Source organism: Brienomyrus brachyistius, chromosome 20 (assembly GCF_023856365.1).
Source record: "Brienomyrus brachyistius isolate T26 chromosome 20, BBRACH_0.4, whole genome shotgun sequence".
Classification (NCBI taxonomy): domain Eukaryota; kingdom Metazoa; phylum Chordata; class Actinopteri; order Osteoglossiformes; family Mormyridae; genus Brienomyrus; species Brienomyrus brachyistius.
The window spans coordinates 6,932,946-6,953,161 of record NC_064552.1 but is presented as its reverse complement, the minus strand read 5'-3'; the positions used below and the strand labels follow the sequence as shown (position 1 = coordinate 6,953,161).

Below are 20,216 nucleotides of genomic sequence, written 5' to 3'. Positions count from 1 at the left end.
ATTGCAAAACAAGTACATAATTTTAATAATGTCAAAGAATATTAGGATTTTATTATGTAGCTACTGACAATTTTATTATTATTATTATTTCAGCCAACACATTTTTTCCTTCAAAGTCACATATTTTTATAGTCAAATACGTTGTTTTAGCAATTCAGGTACATCTTCCTCACGGGTACAAAAACGGATCCTTTTCTAGGATTTGTACTACAGCAACAAATCCTCCCCCATTATTAGCTACCTTACCTTTTGATTTTGTTTTCTTACTGTTATTAAATAAGAAAAAATATCTTATCCAATACAAAAGTGTGAAAATTATATATTTAATATATTTGCAAATTTGGAAATGTTAAAAAAAAAATATATTATTCTACAGTAGACTGCAATAAACCCATAACACCATCACATGGGAAATCATGTGTATATTTTAGCGGAAACAAATAATTTCCACGTTAATTAAATTTGTATGTTTTCATGAGTAACAACCAATACCAGCTGCAGTGGGACAGCAACATAACCACATTTCTATTAATATAAATAAACACAGTAATGATTATTACCATCATGAGTATCCAATATTTTTAAATAATTAAAAAAAAAAATCCAACAGCGATGGAACAACTGGAGTAAATACACTAACAATTTCCATGTGTACAGCTTCTGCAAACTTTTACATAAACATGAATGGGAAACTTTCTTAAAATGCCTTGTTAAGCAGATTTAGATTGACCGCATAAATCTTATAAAACAAGACATCCATGCAAATCTGTATAAATGAGGTCCTTACAAAACTATTAACATGAACCTTCAGAATTACAAAATAAGTACCCCCCCCCCCCCCCCCGCCCCCCAGTTTCCACTACTCCTGTACAATGTGTAACTTTCTTTTTCATTTAAACACTAGTGCAGTTTGGAATCTCCCTTGTGCTCTCACTGACAATCCCAATTCCTCCTGGTAAAAAAAAGACAAACATAAAGGCAGAATGAAGTATATTAGACCATTATCATTCTGAAACAGGTGCAAGGTATGAAGTTCTCAGTTGGTTGAAAGTTGCCATCAATCTGCTTATACATTTTAAAGATGTTATCATCTTCGGCAGAAAGGAAGTAGGTCCTACATGGAAATGCTCACTACAAGGTCTGTATTATCTTGAGTAACCGGGTCATGATTTCTGGTAAGAGACTTTGCATATGTACAATTACTGTATGCAGCCTTTCCATTGTCAGATCACATTCTTCAAATTCCATCCATCCATCCTTCCATCTGCCAACCACTTTTCTTAGGCAAGGTCCCTAGGTTTTCTAAATTGGACTATTTTTTTAACTGTAAAAAGTAACTACTCTTTTATTGTTTAAATTCACCATGTCAACTTAAAATCAGTTATTAAATATGATTAGCACTTATTCTCCAGAGTTACAGTTAATAAAACCAGGAAACACTCCAGAAATGTGCACTTGTCTAGTTTACAGCATGGATATTGTGTTTTCAGTTTTCTGAGATATATGATCAAAAACCACTTTAACAACAAACATGAATTCCCACCCAAAAGCGTTAAAGCAATAAGCAACCTACTGGGCTTAGCCTAATTGTACTTTTGAGCAATATATGCTAATCAAGCATTCACAAAGGCATTTAAAGATATTTATTTTAGTAATTTTATGTGTAGTGATACCTGATGAAGAGGAAAATTGTCCATTTATTTCATCATAAAATCCCCACTTCTTTCTCAGTACAGCCCAACAGACTCTTTTATTGAAACTTTTATTTCAATAATGCTTCCTTTTCCGGCAAACTACTTCACTGAGTGTTTTACCGTGCAACTCCTTCGCATCTCACATACAACACTTACCTTTAATCCTTGCATCCAGTTCTTTCTCCTTCAGCTCCTTGGGAGTGGAGAACTCGCTAAGTGTTATTTTCGGTGTGCTGTCACTTTGGCTGACAGAGCCAATCATCTCCTGCTCTTTCTCGTGGTTAACCTCAGCATATATGTTTAGCCATGGAATTTTTCTTACAAAGAATAGAAAAACACAAATGATGCAAAGAAAAATGAAAGGGATAGAAACACTGTAACAGGTTTGTGTGATTCATGGCAATATTTATGTTAAATGTACTTTTCCAGATGTCGATCATGCTGACTAGTGTAGTTTATGCACAGTTTTGTCCTTCTAGCTTAGAACAGTACATTTAGTCAAAGGAGTTTATATACAATTCACACTTTGTAGACTGATATAGTCTCTGTTTGCCAAACCATGAGCAGGACAAAAAAAGAAACAAGTAGAGAATTATGCATTTTGCAGAGTAGGACTAGACAGTGAGCTGTATGCAACTGTCATGACAAGGAAAATGCTTTTACCTTTTGAACTTGTAGATTAAAAAAACAGCTAAACCCAGGAACACGACTGAAAGAAGCATCAGCATAGCAGAGCTGCTGTTTCTCTGGCTGGAGTCAACCAGCGGAGCTGAAAATAAAAAATACAAATTTGCATGAATAGAAATCTAATTTCAATGCTATAAAACAAAAAACACTACATCCGGAAATCATCTACTCCTGAATTCTTGTTATGCGTCATTTGCTTTTGCTTTTCTATATGTTATACTTAATGTTATTCTAAAAATGCAAGAAAATATTTTAACCAACTATTAACCATATATTTATATATCATCCGTGTTCGGAAATATTTTTTTCAGTCGATGTAGTCGATATATCTGCAAATAATCTGCTTAGCTGAACCCATTAATAGAATGGCAAACCTGTAGCATTTTAATAAGTGGAAATGTTTGTTCATTTTAGAGTTACAATTGCACCAGCTGAGAAGTAACATTCCTCACCTTCACTGGTTGAAAGAGCAGTTTTAGGGTTTTCGCAAAGTTTTGTTTTAATAAAAACAACATGACTGCTGGGCAAAAAACATAAACATAAATATTTTGTTTCGAAGGAGGATGCAATGCCCCGGATACATAAAACAACGGCTAATTAAGGTCCGAAATATTAATATAAAAAGCACTAGTAATAACTAGAACAAATTCAGTTAATGCAATAATTCAAAATTATTGACAGGATTTTCCTTCATGTTAATTAAGACAGTGGCAGAATACATTTAAACATGCTATATCACCACAAAACCACAAGAATCATGCATACTTTTTGCTAGCGAAAATATCATGTTCTGGAATTGTGGGTTAATGAGGTGAATGGAACTCGCTTCACTGTGAAGTGTCCCTACAAGACAACATGTGACGGCAGTGACCTTTATAAAACATTAAAGTCCTTCCTGCTGAGGGTGGGGGGAGGGGGGGGGTGACGGCAATAAATCAGTCAGGTCCAGAAGCACATATTTCAGAAGTTAATACTCGTGGTTGACCCCCTGTCTATTTAAGGATCTGCCAACTGAAGGCACTATGCAATTATACTGACTACTGACTGCATGTGTTCTGAAGCTTGCCAAACAGAGGGGTGACACATTCTTTATTAATATATTTAGACTGCTCAGAAACAGTGTGTGTGTGTGTGTGTGTGTGTGTGGATGCAATATATATACTCATACACATACGTATAGACACTGCAATGAATGGTGGATGGTGGATTTACTTCCATTTATATATATATATATATATGCAATTATACTTATATTGCTTTATGATTTTGTATGACCTTACGGTCAGATTCACTTGAAAAAATAGTGGATAACCGTTAAGCTCCCCTGCCACACTTACATGTCTAGATCTCACAGGCACGGGTGTGAATTGCTTGTCTCCCCACATTTAAAACTGCTCCATGATAGATTAATAAAGACTCCCCCGGGATAGGCATTGCTAACCACTGTCACGATAGCGATAATGTCTCAGCCAGTTGTATTTATATTTGCATTTTCCAGGTTCTGTTGTTGTGGCTTCCCTCTGAAATGCTACGATAACGGCAAGACTTGTCTCTCCCTACCAACTTCTTATTTCTGCCTCTCCTTGTATCTTTGAGTGCCTCACAACCATCCAGAACTAGACAACTGCCCACCCGCTGAAAATAAACCCCTCAAAATCCAATCTTCTCTACCTACTCAAGTCACCTCCTTTGCAGGCCTTTCCCATTACCTCTGAGACCAGCACACTGACCCCAAGAATCACAAAGTGACTGTTGACACCAAACTCCTACTTTCCGACCACATGACAGCTTTTAGGTCTTATTGCTTTTTCTTAAACGACATCACACTGCCCTGATGGACTCTGGCCTTTCATACCTTTAAATTCACATCAAGCCTTAAAACCCATTTATGTTGGCTGTGCGGCATACAGTGTTTTTTGTCGCCTCATGGAATTGCTTACTATTTGATTCTCACATTAAGCTGTCGAATGTTATCTTCTCATTAAGCCAGATGTTGGGTAATTGACTGGTGGGTTGGAGGCAGGTAGCATAATGGGTTGTGACCAGGATTTGTGGCACAAAGGTCCCAAGGGGGCCTTGCTTTTTGAACAAGGTTATGACACATCAGCTGAAATACTCTGCTCTATAAATTGATGCAACTTTTGTTATTTATTTGTCTTATCTGTCTGGTTCCATAGTTTTCCATCCATCCATTTTCCAAACCGCTTATCCTACTGGGTCGCGGGGGGTACGGAGCCTATCCCGGAAGCAATGGGCACGAGGCAGGGAACAACCCAGGATGGGGGGCCAGCCCATCACAGGGCACACTCACACACCATTGGTTACATAGATTTTTTGGGGGAAAATCTCTTTCCAAAGCAGGGTATTGTGCAGCTTCATTAAAGGTAGATTATGTGACAAAGGTAGGGGGCATAGAACCAGGGGAGGGGAGAAGGTGAGAGGAAATACTCTAACCAATGAGCTTCCTCAATCTGCCCCCCTGGGAATGCCCTCTGTTGCTGATTTGCTGGAACCGTGTGGCTCATTCAGAGCCACTTTGTTTTTTTTTTCCTGTTTACAGAGCCGGGGAACAGTGGGTTTGTTTCAGTGCACACCCATAGCAAACAATTAAAAATGTGCTGAATTTGACAAAAAGTGTACCATATTAAAATCGCATATAAAAAAGTCACATAACTAAGCTAGTCAGGGCTTAGATTACCATGTAGGGCAGGGGTATCAAACTGCAATCCTGGGGGACCGGGGCCCTGCACATTTTTGGCTTTCTCTTCATTTAACACACCTGATTCAACTCTTTGCACCTCATGCTAATTACTACGTAGCTCTTGAGCTGAATCATTAGTGGGGGAACAGGGAAAGAACTAAGCTACACAGGGCTCTGGCCCTCCAGGACTGGAATTTGATGCCCTGATATACTGTAAGGCATCAGAACTTGACCAGACAAACATCTGGTGCTGCTGCTATTCAGGCTACACAGACTCTGACCGCCCATAAATCTTGGTTTATCCCAAGCTAAGTCTTAAATCTATTTTAATGCCATTTCTTTATTTTACCAAGGACACTCATTGCCGTTAATCATAATGTTAAAGTTCTAGGACAAAAATGTCTAATATGGAGATCAGCCAATAATGGTTCAATAATGTTTCACATATTGTAAATCAATATCTCACACACACAAACAATAGCGCACATAAAGTACCGTTAGATATCATAAAGTATCAAAATGCTGCACAGTAGAATAGAATGAGGAAAACTAAAAAGAAAAAAATTTAATAAATAACAATGATGCACTTTTTATTGTACTACAGTATAGTTCATATTTGCATCAGCTAATTGTGCACAGGAGCGGACAGAAATGTTTTAGTACTTTGTAGCGAATTCTATAATTTTACGAAATTTAACTGAAGGCTAAAAAAACAGGTTTCGTAGTAAAACATCCTCAGAATTGGTAATTACCAAATAAACCGAAAAAAAACATTGAATACTGTGAAAACACACTTACGGATATTGATATAAATGGCAAGTAAAATAATCAGTGTCTTACCTAAAGTTAACTGTGTGATGTAAACAATGACTCGAACGCCAGGCTTCAGTTCGAACTCAACCAAATTCTGATTAAGTGCACTGACTAGAATTGCCGATATCTGTTGAAGAAACAAGGTACATATCATAGCAATAAAAACAGAAAAGGCTCCTTTACATCTACAAAATCTTTGCTGGCGGGTAACAAAGGTCATAAATCGCTGCTCACATGATCCAAGTCCTCTTCACTTTTTTTCCTTCCTTCGGAATAGTTTTTGCGCGGCAGAATGAACAGTTCCGCCGCGGTTGGCAAACCGGGAAATACAGCTACCAGGAGTTGCTCTTCCGGAATGTCAGCCACCTTCAGTAAAATGGCAAAAGAACATTTAACAATGGATGCAATAAATGTCTATCAGATATTTAATCTAATTGCACGTTTCTAGTAGAAAACAAGTTAATTTTTTATCAATAACTTTAAGCTAATTAAGTTTTTTATCTGTCGGCTACATCCTGAAGTTTCACAAAACATGCTTAAATATGTTTGCTATGCAATGTTTCTGCCTAATATGAATGACCTTAACTATCACAGGTATTACGGTATATTTTCTTTATATTTCTGTGTTTTTCAATTTTCTGAAATCTTTGATGGTCACACTAGTTTTTCCAGTTACTTGCAAAAGGAAAGTCAAGTAGAAGCCCAGACAAAGGAAAACAAAATGAAATAATATAATATAAAAGCCAGGAAAAAAAGTTGCTCTAAAAATCAACACAGATAAGAAGCAGCTACTGAACCACATACATAAAAAAAGCTGCAGGTCTCGCGTATACATGACATATGCTCCCCAAATCTGTGTTTTACAGGTATCATAAGCTGTACCTTAACAAGATAACATCACTTTTCTGGATTAGTACTTGTCACTAAAATCATAATATAAATCAGGTCTGTGGAATGAGAAAGAATAACCAATTATAAGGTCAAGACAAATTGTATGTTACTTAAAATCATTACCTTGACAGAACTTAATAGAGCATAAGTGTGGTTTTATTATTTTACTTTGCTGGATTTCTAAACCAGCTTGAGAACACAACCATGTAACACAGGAGGAAGCTGGTAAAGCCAATCCAGACATTATTGTAGACGTTTCCCTATTTCATAATGGGGGAAAAGTTAAGATGCATAGCAAAAATAGGGGGAAAAAATTATAGTCAGGAACAAACACATGCTATTTTTTGCATGGGTGGGAAAACAGAATGGAAGAGCTGATAGTATGAGTGATGGGGACTGACACATTCCCCTTGGGGCCTCCTGGGGCGACGGAAGGAATGCACACTTGTATATAAAACTAAGAAAAACAAGGATCAATTGGGGAAAAAACAAGTTAGCTGAACTTGCACAGTCACCTAAGTCACCTTCCCAGGGTGATACGGTGCCCTCTCTCACCCACCCTGCCCCCCCCCCCCCCCCCCCGATGCCAAACAGAGTGCCGCCTTAAAGCTCTGTATGCAAACTTACATGTCTCTGTCCACTGCATTTAAACAGGAGCCACATTTTGACTATACTTCATAGGGAGGCTGACCAAGGTCATGAACTTCAAAATCAATTGCTAATTAGCAATTAATCGACCCCAAAACAGATTCCAGATACAAAACCTCTCTCTACCCAATGGCTGATTTTGCCTCGCTCATTCAGTACATGTACATGCACAGCTAAGTCGAGCTCGACTTCGCCGTTTAATCGGACTGCCGTCCTTGTCCCAGTACACATGCACAGGAGGGGAATCAATTTATTGGCCGAAGTATGTTTGACTCTGCTACAATAAGTAGCGTTATGTCTCCTTTCAGCCTGTTAGTATTGGGCTTTTTCCGGTTGACCTATTACGTCAAAGACATAAAAAGTAATAAAATTAGTAATAATGGATGCGTAGACAAATGAAGTGACACAAGCTTTAATTGCGATCTGGTCAAAAGAACGGACACAAAAAGATCAGATAGCATAACAAAAAAAAATTATGTATTTTGTATAATATACTATGACACGATGCTAGAAAATCTTCAAATGTTGCAATGTGATTTTGTTGTAATAATTATTGGGGCCCTTATGAAACAAAAAAAGTTCGACATAAATTTCTCACAAACCCATCTAGGAGTGATTTAAACAGGCAGGATGAAAATGATTATGATCGTCCCAGAGAACATATGCAGTGGAGGAAAACATTAAACTGATTTTTAAACATACTAGATAAATCTTGAAAAAGAATAATAATTCAAATTCACTAGGTTTTTGTTTTAGCAAAGCTTAAACTCTCTGCGCTATAATATCCCTTCCTTCCAAATTGAAGGTAAGAAAAAGCTGATCTTAATCTGGCTGATTGGCGATGTACGAATTGAATGTGCATAACATACGATGTAGGTATTAATATCTCGTGTTCTCGAGTCCTACTACAGCCATTTTTTGCACAAAACACCCTGCCTCGCATCGTGATGTCATTTGGTACCAGTTTTTACGGCAATGGAAAACCAACACCTTGAAGTGTTGGTGTGGTGGATAAGCACCCTGTAGATGAGCAGTGAACTGGACAGCTTAACAGTGTGCTGTATGTCCACTGCTATGCTCCAAGCTTCTTCTGTAACTTCCAGGCCAAAGCCCGGGGCAGAAAACTGAGATGCATGCGCAGGACACCTAGGCCAGTTTAAGTACGATTGAAAGTATATCTGCAGGAGTAAATCGAGTCCCAATCGCATTATTTAGGTGTCCTATTCTGAGTATAAGAAATGTATTTAGTATGGATTTAGGATTTAGTATGATTTCAGTCGGGCAGACATGTTTATATGTACTTCAAAAGTTCAGTTCTAGTCGGGCTAACACAGTATTTACATTTTCTTAGCGTGCATGTAAACATACTACCTGAGAACTGCACAGAGCCCCCCCAAAAGCTTACAGTTCCGTAGCCTTTGAATAAGGTCTTCAAGATAATCTATAGTGCAGGTAATAGGAAGCTAGAATAGCGATTCACAACCTATGAGTCTCAACTGAAATTTTGGTCGCGACAAGTTCTGAAAGGGTCGCGAGGCAGAGTTGAAAATGTAAGCATTTTAACGCCAGCAAGCTCCTATGCTGATCCCCGATCAGATTTCCCAGCCCAAATCCTAGAATTCACCTGTGAAAACCGGTCTTGGGTCTGCAAATGCTTATCGTAAAACTAGAGAACACTCATCCAATCCAAGAGGCCAAATCACAGATGCTTAATTTAAAATTCACTGGCACATCCAATCTGATTTGTATGATAGGCATTGATTGGCATAAATTGCAGGCTGCACTGCGTGCTTGATCGTAGCGTTAATTTAAACTTATACTTGATATAGGGTTGCGACTGAGCTGACATGGTAAAAATTGGGCTGTGGTGCAAAAAAGATTGAGAATCCTGGTCTAGAACAGACACACATTTCTGCTTATTGTCTTAAATATAGCGAAAATGCAAGTTTATGCTAATAGTTTACGCTAACATGACTACTGCTGCATTAGGAGGGGGGTTGGTAGCATCTGTCGTAAAAAGATGAGCTTTAGATAAACTAATAGTGATCTGTTCTAGCACCACACAAATTTTCATCACCAATCAACTCTTAAAGCATTGCCTGCCGGAGGGGTCAAGGGGCTGCTGGCTGAAGGCGAATGGGCATCTACAAAACCTATTCTCTTACTGTGTTCCTCCACTGAAAAACCCACATCCTCAAACACCACTCTTCTCAGAATGTCATTGTCCACCCACACATGGATCATCCCACTATGGTCTGCCACCTGTGCTTCTTTGGACAACAACGTTAGCAGTCACACCAGCTCTCCACTTATCCAAAATGCTGCAGGTTTCCCTCCTGCCAAATGTAGAGTAGTGCAGGAGGAAAGGTCAGTTACAAGAGGATGGCTTAATCCTCAGTAAGGATGCACAAAGTCTCCTGTTACTGCAGTTGACATGCAATGAGGGGCTCTTGCTTCCCCCTTCTGAGTGCTGAGATGCTCGACTGGGTAGTCCAGTATTGAACTGTTTGTGGCATCAGAAATGGATAATGTCCTAGGCCCTGGTACAAATTCTGGGAAAAACGACTTAGCTCAAGGACGGAATGACAAGACACTGGAAACTGTGAAAGTGGACTGTGAGTGAATGTTTTCTTTTTTCATCTAAAAAGCCAGCAACAAACTCTCTGGGTAATATACATAACTTAAAAGACTAAAAAGCACGAGATAGTCCTTCCTCTGCTACAAGCCACTGAGAATGGAAAACAAAAGAATATGTACAAATCTGCATGTCTGCATTGCTTGTGTGCATGTATTTAAAAAAATCATGCCCCACTACCCAGAAATATATATATATATCCATCCATTTATTTTCCAAACCGCTTATCCTATTGGGTCGCGGGGATATATATATATATATATATATATATATATATATATATATATATATATTATTTTACTTTTTTTGTTGCATATACTGTTTATGTTGTGTACTCTATATAATGGCTGCTCATATTGAATATGCAAGATTTTTATAATATACAGTATATAGAAAATATACGGTAACTCTATTCACAACAGGATATATTTCATTACTTGGAACACTTATTTTAATTAGTCTTCCTTCATTTAAACATCCATATTTTAAGTATTTGAAATGGATAGGACACGTTGGTTATAAAAAATAATGGATGGACAATACAACACAAAAATATTTATACAGTTTTGTCCATATAAAATAACTGCATTGTGAGTTATTGCATTAAATCATGTTATTTATGATAAAAAGTAATACACCTTTATTTCTACTAAACATTACATTGTATCAGTTCGATACCTGTTTTTTTTCTTTCATTTATTTATACCATTACATAAGGCAAGGACAGAAAGTTCCTAGCAGTTAAGGACATGAACATGAAGGTTACTAGTTCAATTGCCAGGGGAGGTCCTTCTGTAGACTGTAAATATTTAGTTCTAACTTTTCTGAAATATTGCTTTGTACAAATCAGTAAAACGTTTCTTTTGGAAAGTCAGCCCAAGGAGAGAATGTAAAGTGTTTCAGTACAACTATGCAATTCTTGTGATGTTTTCCACCTAAACTATTTTCTGGAGGCATGTTCTGTAAAAGAATACATGTTATTAATATGAAATGAGCCTCTTTTGTCATATATTCATAATGTACTAATCTGTAAATGCTGTGCCCTGATCTATTTATAACAAAAGCATGAAACTTTTATATAATTTAAAAAAATTGCTTAGTCACTTTTCTGTCAGATGCCATTTACATTTTTACGGCAAAACTTGAAACATAGCTGTACTGTACAACGGGCTCCTAATTTATTCCGAAAGTCAGCGGCACATGGAAAATCTGTTTGTCAAATGTTCTGTTTTCGTGCCGTAGCAAACGCTTTCCATATAATTCACTACATGAAAGAGGCTATAAAATGTAGTTTTGATGGTGCGCTGTAATCCCACCCACAGCACAACAGATGACAGCTCTTTCAAAACACACTGCTTGTTACGGATTTTAATAAACCTGAAAGAAAAACCCAGAAATGAGCTGTATTTGTAAAACATAAATTTGTAGACATCAGAGCTCAGAGAACCAGCAACTACTAACACCTCTTAAGCGGAATGCTTTAATAACCGTCATTAATTGTCCAGTTTTATGTGACATTTAATGTGATTATACTGTTGCATATTATGCTTTCTGGAGAATGACTCGTATATCAGGAGCACCAACATTACAGTGCTCAGCATCCCTTCAGCACTAAGTCTTAATTACCTTGCATCTGTCTGCCAGCAGTTCTTTGATCTTAAGAAATAAATCAATATTTTTTTTGTTGGAAAATCCTTCTTGGAGACACGATGTTTCAAGACCTAATACACTGAATTCTTCTATTCAACTTTTCATTCAAGTCAGGGTGTATATATGATTTTTTTTTCTTTCTCTGTGGACTTGTTTTAGGCTCTAAGATTACGTTTACAAGATAATAGTCGCTCTTTTAGCGAGTCCTGTTTTTGCAAAACATGTTTAACTTATTTATTTGTAATAACATATCAGCATTCTGACTTTCATGCAGTGTGATGTCGATCAAGAATGTCAAAAATTGCGTATAAGACTATATGATCGCTAGCCAACACCTCTGAGGGCAGCTACCCTACCCAGCTAGTGGGGGAATGAGGTGAGTGCTCAGAAAATGGCTGGTCCCTCCAGGATTCCACAGTATGAATGTCACAGAATGTCACAGTAAGAAATAGGCCGCCTGACCAATTATCCTTCAATTGGTCTGGTGACAACACAAAAGCAGAAAGTAGAGGAATTCCAGTGAGGAAAGAACTCGTTTACATGTAGCCCAAAAAGAGCCACCGGTACTTTGTTTCGTATTCTGCTTGGCCGTTAACACATCTTTCTCCTGTTTGTTCTTCCGTTTGCTAAGGATAATACTTAAACTATCTTCGTTTGCTTTCCTTTATGCTGCTAAGTATTGTTTTCGCACCTGCATCTCTTTACCCCTTAAACCCCTGCATGTTAGGGGTCCTTTGAAAAGACAGACCTCATGCTCTTGCACAAGCTGTATAAATAGGCAGCTCTGCACAATGCAAACAGTGGGTGTTTGGCCACTTGGGCATTTGCCTGCAGTACAGTGCATTGCAAGCTCAGTCTAAGCACCGGAACAAAGCAATAACAATCAAATTAGATAAACTAAAGTATCTAATTTGATAATTTGGTCAAGTAGGCTACCTGCCAGTCAACTTACCTGTCAGACTATAATTCTAAGAAATGTATGCACTCTAAGTAAAACATTATACCTGTGCTTGTCACTAGGGCTGTACCCTTGTAATTGTATGTTTAAAGGTACAGAAATGGACTTGGAGTAACATCCCAAAGGTACAAACAGCATTAACGTCCAATCATTGGTACAGAAATGTTCCTCAGAGTTAAAAGGGGTAGAGCTACCTATCGCCAAGGTGCCACTGGCAGACCCTTGAGGGTACAGCCCCAGTGACAAGCAAAGGTAAGAATTTTTACGCTTTTTTTAAGAGTGTATGACACTGACTGCTAATATTATATAATAACCTCATATCTGCAAGCACTATATAGTCCTCATGCAATCTATATACCTTAAACTGGCCAGTTTGTTCTGTTCACTAATCTTTTGCAAAAACAACCAAACAAATACAAAAATAAATGAAGAGAGCACAGTCTTAATAAGGATTTACTATTTGCATCTAGGAAGTGGCTGCCAAATGTATTAGGATATTAATTTACCAACTGTTTTATTGGTCGGTGAATTCTAAAATGAACAAATTAGTAATACTAAGCTTTTATATGAACCACAGATATCCTCACTGCTCTCTCTCTTTTTCATCCACACTTGCCTGCAGAAGGGCCTTCTTAATCACTCTTCCTACGTCCTGCCTCCACTCAGGAATGTTTGGGTTGTACTCATCCAGATTAGGGGAGAAAGATAAAAGGAGTGATTTGAAGAACTCTGTGAAAACACAGGAAATGGCCATCTTTTAATAATTCTTCCATTGAAATATTTCAAGACCTCAGCTCCATGATACTTTCTCTACAGGTGAACAGTCTATTAGTTAAAAAGATGAATGCCTTGCTTTTAAAATAACAAGACGACAGCATAGTCCTATCTTGAATATTTAACAAACTAGTACATTACTCTGAAAAACAAATGCATTTTTCAATTAAATTTAATGTTGGCATAAAAGTTCTAAAAGCATTAAAAGGGGGAATGATAATACTTTTGTCACGACAGGGCAAAATATGTGAATTATAAACAGTGATTCAATGAATATTCCTTTTTATTCTTTTCAAAGGTTATAACTCTGGGTAAAAACAATTCAAAGGGTATCAATATAAAAACAAAGAAAATTAACAATAATAACTACTATTTACCTTGTACTGCTATTGTTCTTGTATCCTGTAATATTATATTCCCAGAAGACACCTGGACTGTAACAGTATTCATTCCCTCTGCTGCAAAAGTATAGGAAATGCTTCCTTCCAAGGTCACTATTGGCTACAACGAACAAAAGAAATTGGTAAAGCACGAGTATAAGTACATTCACATTTGTTTACGTTTACAGGAAGATAAATTTGACCCAGCACTTAGACATTACCTCAGTACTGTTCCAGAACCACCAGAAGTAGGTTACGGTTCTAGGATAGCTAGGCCAGACGCCGGCAGTGAGGTTGACCTCCTTATTCCTAATTGCAACAAATGGAGCTAAGAGATGGACATGTTCTACAGGACCTGAAAAACATCACACACATCATTATAAATTTGTACAATGAACCTAACTATTTATATGTCATGGCAAATCAAGATGCTCAATTATGGTTTTGATTGTGTATAATTATTGCCTGTGTTTGTAGACAAAATGCACTAGGTATACCATTCTTATTATTAACCCAAAACCCATTTAGTGACAATAAGTGAGATTTCAAAACTTCGCCTGTTAATGTGCGGTAAGAATATGCCATCGTAACAAGGTGATCTGTTTTACTTACAGCTAATGTGTAAGTAAAGTGTAGTGCTGTCAAGCCCAAGGTTGTTTTCTGCAAGTGCAGTAACTCGAAAGATTCCGGCACTTTTGTAAAGATGTTTTATTCCATCCTTAGTCCAGGTAAGGTTTGAGTAGGACACCGCTATGCCATCCCCAAAATCCAACTGAATGTTTGTTCTCATAGAATCACCCTGTGGGCAGACAGAAGAAGTTATACGCACAAGGTTTTACCCTTTTCACCGCTGTAAGAAATTTGCTGAATGTTTTCATTATTACTTGATCATTTGGACATCGTTCCTTTCACAACACACGTCTAGTACTTCTTGTTATTGCAGTCATACTAGTGTAACTTTCTGACATTTGCTTTCTGAGGTGATCATTCTACTGCTGAAGCCAGCTGGATGGAATATTTCGGATTACGACTCAACCGCACTGTGACAATTTCCCCTAGACGCATGTACATAATATTAAAGTAAAAAAAAAAACTGGTAGTGCATTAGTGCATTAGGCTCCTAATTAAAAAGTTTCATGTGACTGCGATTAATAACATTTATGATTAGTGTCAGCTTGCAAATTAAACTGAAATACAAAACAACATGTTCAGATAATTAAGTGTATCTTTTGTTTGATGTCACACAATGCGGAAAAAAACAGGATACGGGATAATGCAGGATTCAGATGCAGAATCCATGCATAGAAATGACAGACGACAAAATGAATAGACACAATCGGCTGCATATTTTTCACCTTATGATCTGCCCCTGCAAATGAATCCATGGACCCATGCAAATTGCAGGCTCCTTTGGGTCTACATCTGGCAGTTAGTAGCTTTAGATTGAAAGGCAGTAGCCAATAGTGATGGCAGCGTTCAAATTTGGGGTTATCTGACCCAGCTTGCAAATCCAAGATCTCCCTCCAGACCAGTACATTTGTGATATTTGAAATGCAGCTTTAGTTGTGAAAAGCGGTAATGCATTATTACGAATGCAAACATAATTTTTTTGAGACATTTGGTTTGCTTTTGAGTGCTGTGGAATGTGAAAATATGCACAAATTCACTGGATGGCTATGAGATATATGCCTCCTTGCATAGAAAATTTAAGCATAAAGTGACTGTAGAGAACGTAGGAGAAACATAACACTGTACGAGGGGAAAAAAGTCAAGAGCATAAACTGGTATTATTCTGTGGCTATCATGTAGTTGTTTGTCATTCTTGTTGTTTTGCAGTTGGTTTCAGAAACATTTATTCTTTATACTCTAGGAGGAAATGATGTATTGTCAGTGTATATTTAGGTAGCATTTCAGGTTTTCATAACAAATGTGATTATCATGCTCACTGTATCACCAATGCACTTAAAAGTTTTCTTAAAACACAACAGCATGTATTTCATTTCATCCCACACCATTTTGAATTAACTATTTAGGAAAAGTTTGTTGTAATGGCAGTAGTGATGAAATACTATACTATACTACTGCATATTGGTACTATTATATATTACCTACGTTACACAACATGGTCTATCGTCTTGCATATCCCCCACATCCCTGTATTCGATAAGCGACCAGAATATGGATGGAATCATGGATTTTTTACATCTCTTTGTGCTTTAAGAATTTTTTTAATATTTAAAAATCAATCATCCCATTAAGCATTCCAATGGCTGTTAGGGCTACTTGCTAAACAGATCTGTAATCAGGAAGCACTAAATGAGCCTGCAAGGCTAAGCTGATTTGACTTCACTTTTTTTGTTTTCTTTTTTTCTTAATTTTTCAATAAATCTCATAATCAGGTTTAAACAATTGTATTATAAGCTATAGAGCAGGGTGTCAAACTCCACTCCTGGGAGGCTAGAGCCCTGCATATTTTGGGTTTCCCCTTATTTAATACAACTGATTCAACTCCTTGTGCTAATTACCAGACAGCTCTTGAGCTGTATCATTTGTGGTGGAACAGGGAAAGAACTAAGCTACACAGGGCTCTGACCCTCCAGGACTTCAGTTTGACACCTCTGGTCTCAAGCCATTTGTTTAACTTCAGCACATCTTTGAGGGACACTAACGATAACAAGGTATTAGTAGCTGTCAGGGTTAGTGCCCATCCTACCCTGTTCTTCGTGTCTCCTCCCCATTTGGCCAGCAGGTGGCACTGGTCATCCTTTTCTCCATCCTGTCTCTTGTCCTTCCGCCCCAGTGTACTATCCCTATTCCCCAGCCTCCTGCATGGCTCAATGGGATGAATATGTGGCTCGTAGACTGAGAACCTGCAAGTTCTGGCTCTGAGGCTAGCTTGGAGTGTATTCAGCTTTCTGTGTTATGCTCGTTCCAGTTTTGGTGTATTTTGACGTTCCTTAGTTTCATGCTCGTTCAATCGTTTAATTGTAATCTGCCCCACCTCTTCCTTGTTGTCTCGAGTCCTTTCTGATTTGTTAATATGATTATGCTTTGCACCTGTTCCTTGGTGTTTGCCCTGGTGTTCCTGTGTATAAATACTTGCCTGTGTTCAGTTCCTTAGTGAATCAATGAGTTTGTGCTTGTGTCATTGTTACTGTGTGTGTTACCCTGTTCTATTGCCCAGTCTTTGTCTCCGTTTTGCTTAGTTTGGTAGTTGTGATTATTCTATGGTTTTCAGTTCATTCTTTATTTCTTCCCCTGTCTATTTTTGACCACTCATGGTCCTTTATTTTGTGCTTTCCCCGTTTGGATCAGTTTTGTCACTAAACCCCTGTGTCTCTTGGAACCCCGCTCATTTCCACCTGCACCATGCCATGTGAAGCGGACAGTATCTCCTGATTCCTTATTCTTGAACAGGGAGGTGTAGCTCCTGACTAACTTCAGTGTAGAGTATTTAACTGTCATGACAGCATGCAGATAGTGCCATCCTGATGAAAAAGGTCTGAGGAGCAGAAGGTTCCAGTACTGAGACAATACACTGACCTGAACAATGTTATTTCAGACAACGGTAATGTTGCTTGTTGGGGGGGGGGGGGCTTCTTAGACACAACAAGGCCTGGAATTCTTAGGTTCTTCTGCGCTCCACCCTCATTTTGTCATGGTACAAATTTGTTTGTATACAGCACATGAAACATAAATGCCATGCGCCTTAGTCTCATGTTTGCAAACAACCATAAGACAACAGTGGCCAGTTATTTTCTATGCCTTGCTTAGCAAAATTTTCTAAAACTGCCCTTCTTAATCCTAACAGCATATTAAATATTTAGCACCATTCTCCCCACCCAAGGAATACCACCATATCAAGCTTCATGAATATAAATTAAAGTTGAATTCAACTGGAGGATTTCCAAATGCATAAGTCCACTTCCACAAGGATTCTTCGTCTCCGCCCTCCTCTCCCCCATCGTTTTTTCATATCTGAGAATTCCTTTCTTAATGAAAGGAATGGGGTCTCATTTCCTCAACTCATCACACAGTAATATGACAACTTTGCCACGAAGGAACCCAGAGAGGGAAACACACACCTCAAAGCATGATGAAAGACCTCTGCCTGAGTGATATTGTAATATCACTGAAACATATTCCCCTGAATCTAAAGCAGACTGCTGCCACATCATATGGGAACAGTGTGCCCTGGAAATATTCTGCACCATTACTCCTTCCAGGGTCAAAGGAAGGTCTCCCCAAAAACTTCCTTTATAGGGCTTTTGAATCTCAGGTGAGAGTGAACCTGCACACCTTGGAGACGACACTCATAATGGAAGTCAAAAAACACTATTTTCTATTCCCAATGACTAATTGCAATAAGTAATTAGAGTAATTAGTTTGTCTGATTTTTAAGAAAAGACAATGTGCACAGCACCAGAATGAAAATTCTTACATCCATACATCCATCCATTTTCCAAACCGCTTATCCTACTGGGTCGTGGGGGGTCCGGAGCCTATCCCGGAAGCAATGGGCATGAGGCAGGGAACAACCCAGGATGGGGGGCCAGCCCATCGCAGGGCACACTCACACACCATTCATGCACACACGCACTCCTATGGGCAATTTAGTAACTCTAAACCCCATGATGACATGGGGAGAACATGCAAACTCCACATACATGTAACCCAGGTGAAGACTCGCACCTGGGTCCCAGAGGTGAGAGGCAACAGTGCTAACCACTGCACCACCATGCCACCCCTCCATCCATCTTCTAACTGCTTATACTTGTCCTTGTTGTTGGGAGGGAGGGGGTACAGACTGTTACAGACTTTGGGCACAAGTCTGTGGTCACCAAAGGCGGGAAGCAAGTCCATCAAAATGAACAGTACATCCATCCATCCATCCATCCATTTTCCAAACCGCTTATCCTATTGGGTCGCGGGGGGTCCGGAGCCTATCCCGGAAGCAATGGGCACGAGGCAGGGAACAACCCAGGATGGGGGGCCAGCCCATCACAGGGCACACTCACACACCATTCACTCACACATGCACACCTATGGGCAATCTAGCAACTCCAATTAGCCTCAGCATGTTTTTGGACCGTGGGGGGAAACCGGAGTACCCGGAGGAAACCCCACGACGACATGGGGAGAACATGCAAACTCCGCACACATGTGACCCAGGCGGAGACTCGAACCTGGGTCCCAGAGGTGTGAGGCGACAGTGCTAACCACTGCACCACCATGCCGCCCCCTGAACAGTACATGACTATATTAATTAATTAAAACAATGAAGTAGGAATCTATTCAGCTAATTTGAAGCTCTGCACTTAGAAACCGATTTTCATGGTGCAGGCCTTGTACAGCCAATTCTAAGGACATTAATCTGTGCAAGATGATTATATAATTACCTGCAAATTTATTAGTGTATATTAAATACTGTACTACAGTAGAAGGCTGATTTTTTGTTCATTGGGCCTAAATATTCTCATGCACAAAGATGTGCAACTGAAGATTCTTTTAGTGCAATATAAAGTAAGTGTACAAAACTTGCAAAATTGCAATTTAATGTCATTTATCAAACTTTCTGACATCTACCTGCAGTGGTAGGTATTAACTGTGGGATTTTGTAACAAAATTTTTAACTTATTATTTCATAACTTATTAAGCAACCATTAATCAGTAATGCAATAATGGGTCAAAAAGTAACAAATTCAATATCTATGCAAAATTAATGCATTTAAAGCTTATGTTGTTTTACAACAGCACACACGTCTTCTTTGTCTGTGAAATTTCACCTCTCACCTTTTTTCATACGGAAATGTCATACAGCACAGGTGATTGCATAATTTAACTTCATTTACCATTCAGTAAATGTCAAAAATCAAGAGAAAATTCTGAAGAGAATGTCTTTATGCCATGCAGAGGTGGATTTCTGATAATATGTCAGTTAGAACACCATGTGATTTCTATATATTTTCTTGCCTCTGATCTATATAATTAAAAGGGACATTCAAGATTGTTCTGTCTGGTTGTGAATCCTTTTTTTCCTTTTTAATTGCCACTCACAGTAAAATTCTGTGACCTGCACAGTAGGTCACTTGTTTATATGACGAACATAAACCAGCATACAGTGTAATTTAAGTAGTTATGTTGCCATCTCTTTAATAACCTGTGTTTCAGGTTTAAATGTTGAGTTTCATTTGAAGCTACTAAAAGATTTTTTTTTCATTGTTATTTTTATTTGATTTACTTTTTCCTTCTCGCCGAGTTTTCCCTAGCTAAGAGTCTCAGTCTTTTGAGATGTCAACGTTTTCGCACATAGTTCATTTTGCTATTATAGATTTGTAATCTGCAGCTTGGCAATAACCTAATATAATGAGATTATATTATATAT

The 20,216-nt window shown here is 38.3% G+C and overlaps 1 protein-coding gene across 1 annotated transcript in view; it reads right to left on the bottom strand.

Moving 5' to 3' along the window:
- Nucleotides 1–847: 847 nt before the first annotated feature.
- The window catches only part of sorcs3 (sortilin related VPS10 domain containing receptor 3), a 164,348-nt gene continuing 144,979 nt past the window's right edge, over nucleotides 848–20,216 (bottom strand). The window contains exons 19-27 of the mRNA XM_048987200.1: nucleotides 14,444–14,630; nucleotides 14,053–14,186; nucleotides 13,829–13,952; nucleotides 13,294–13,406; nucleotides 6,130–6,261; nucleotides 5,923–6,022; nucleotides 2,358–2,463; nucleotides 1,851–2,011; nucleotides 848–952 (exon numbers count right to left, since the gene is read on the bottom strand). Coding sequence (XP_048843157.1) covers nucleotides 894–952; nucleotides 1,851–2,011; nucleotides 2,358–2,463; nucleotides 5,923–6,022; nucleotides 6,130–6,261; nucleotides 13,294–13,406; nucleotides 13,829–13,952; nucleotides 14,053–14,186; nucleotides 14,444–14,630 — 1,116 coding nt within the window. The 3' untranslated portion in view covers nucleotides 848–893. The remainder of the gene's footprint in view (nucleotides 953–1,850; nucleotides 2,012–2,357; nucleotides 2,464–5,922; nucleotides 6,023–6,129; nucleotides 6,262–13,293; nucleotides 13,407–13,828; nucleotides 13,953–14,052; nucleotides 14,187–14,443; nucleotides 14,631–20,216) is intronic.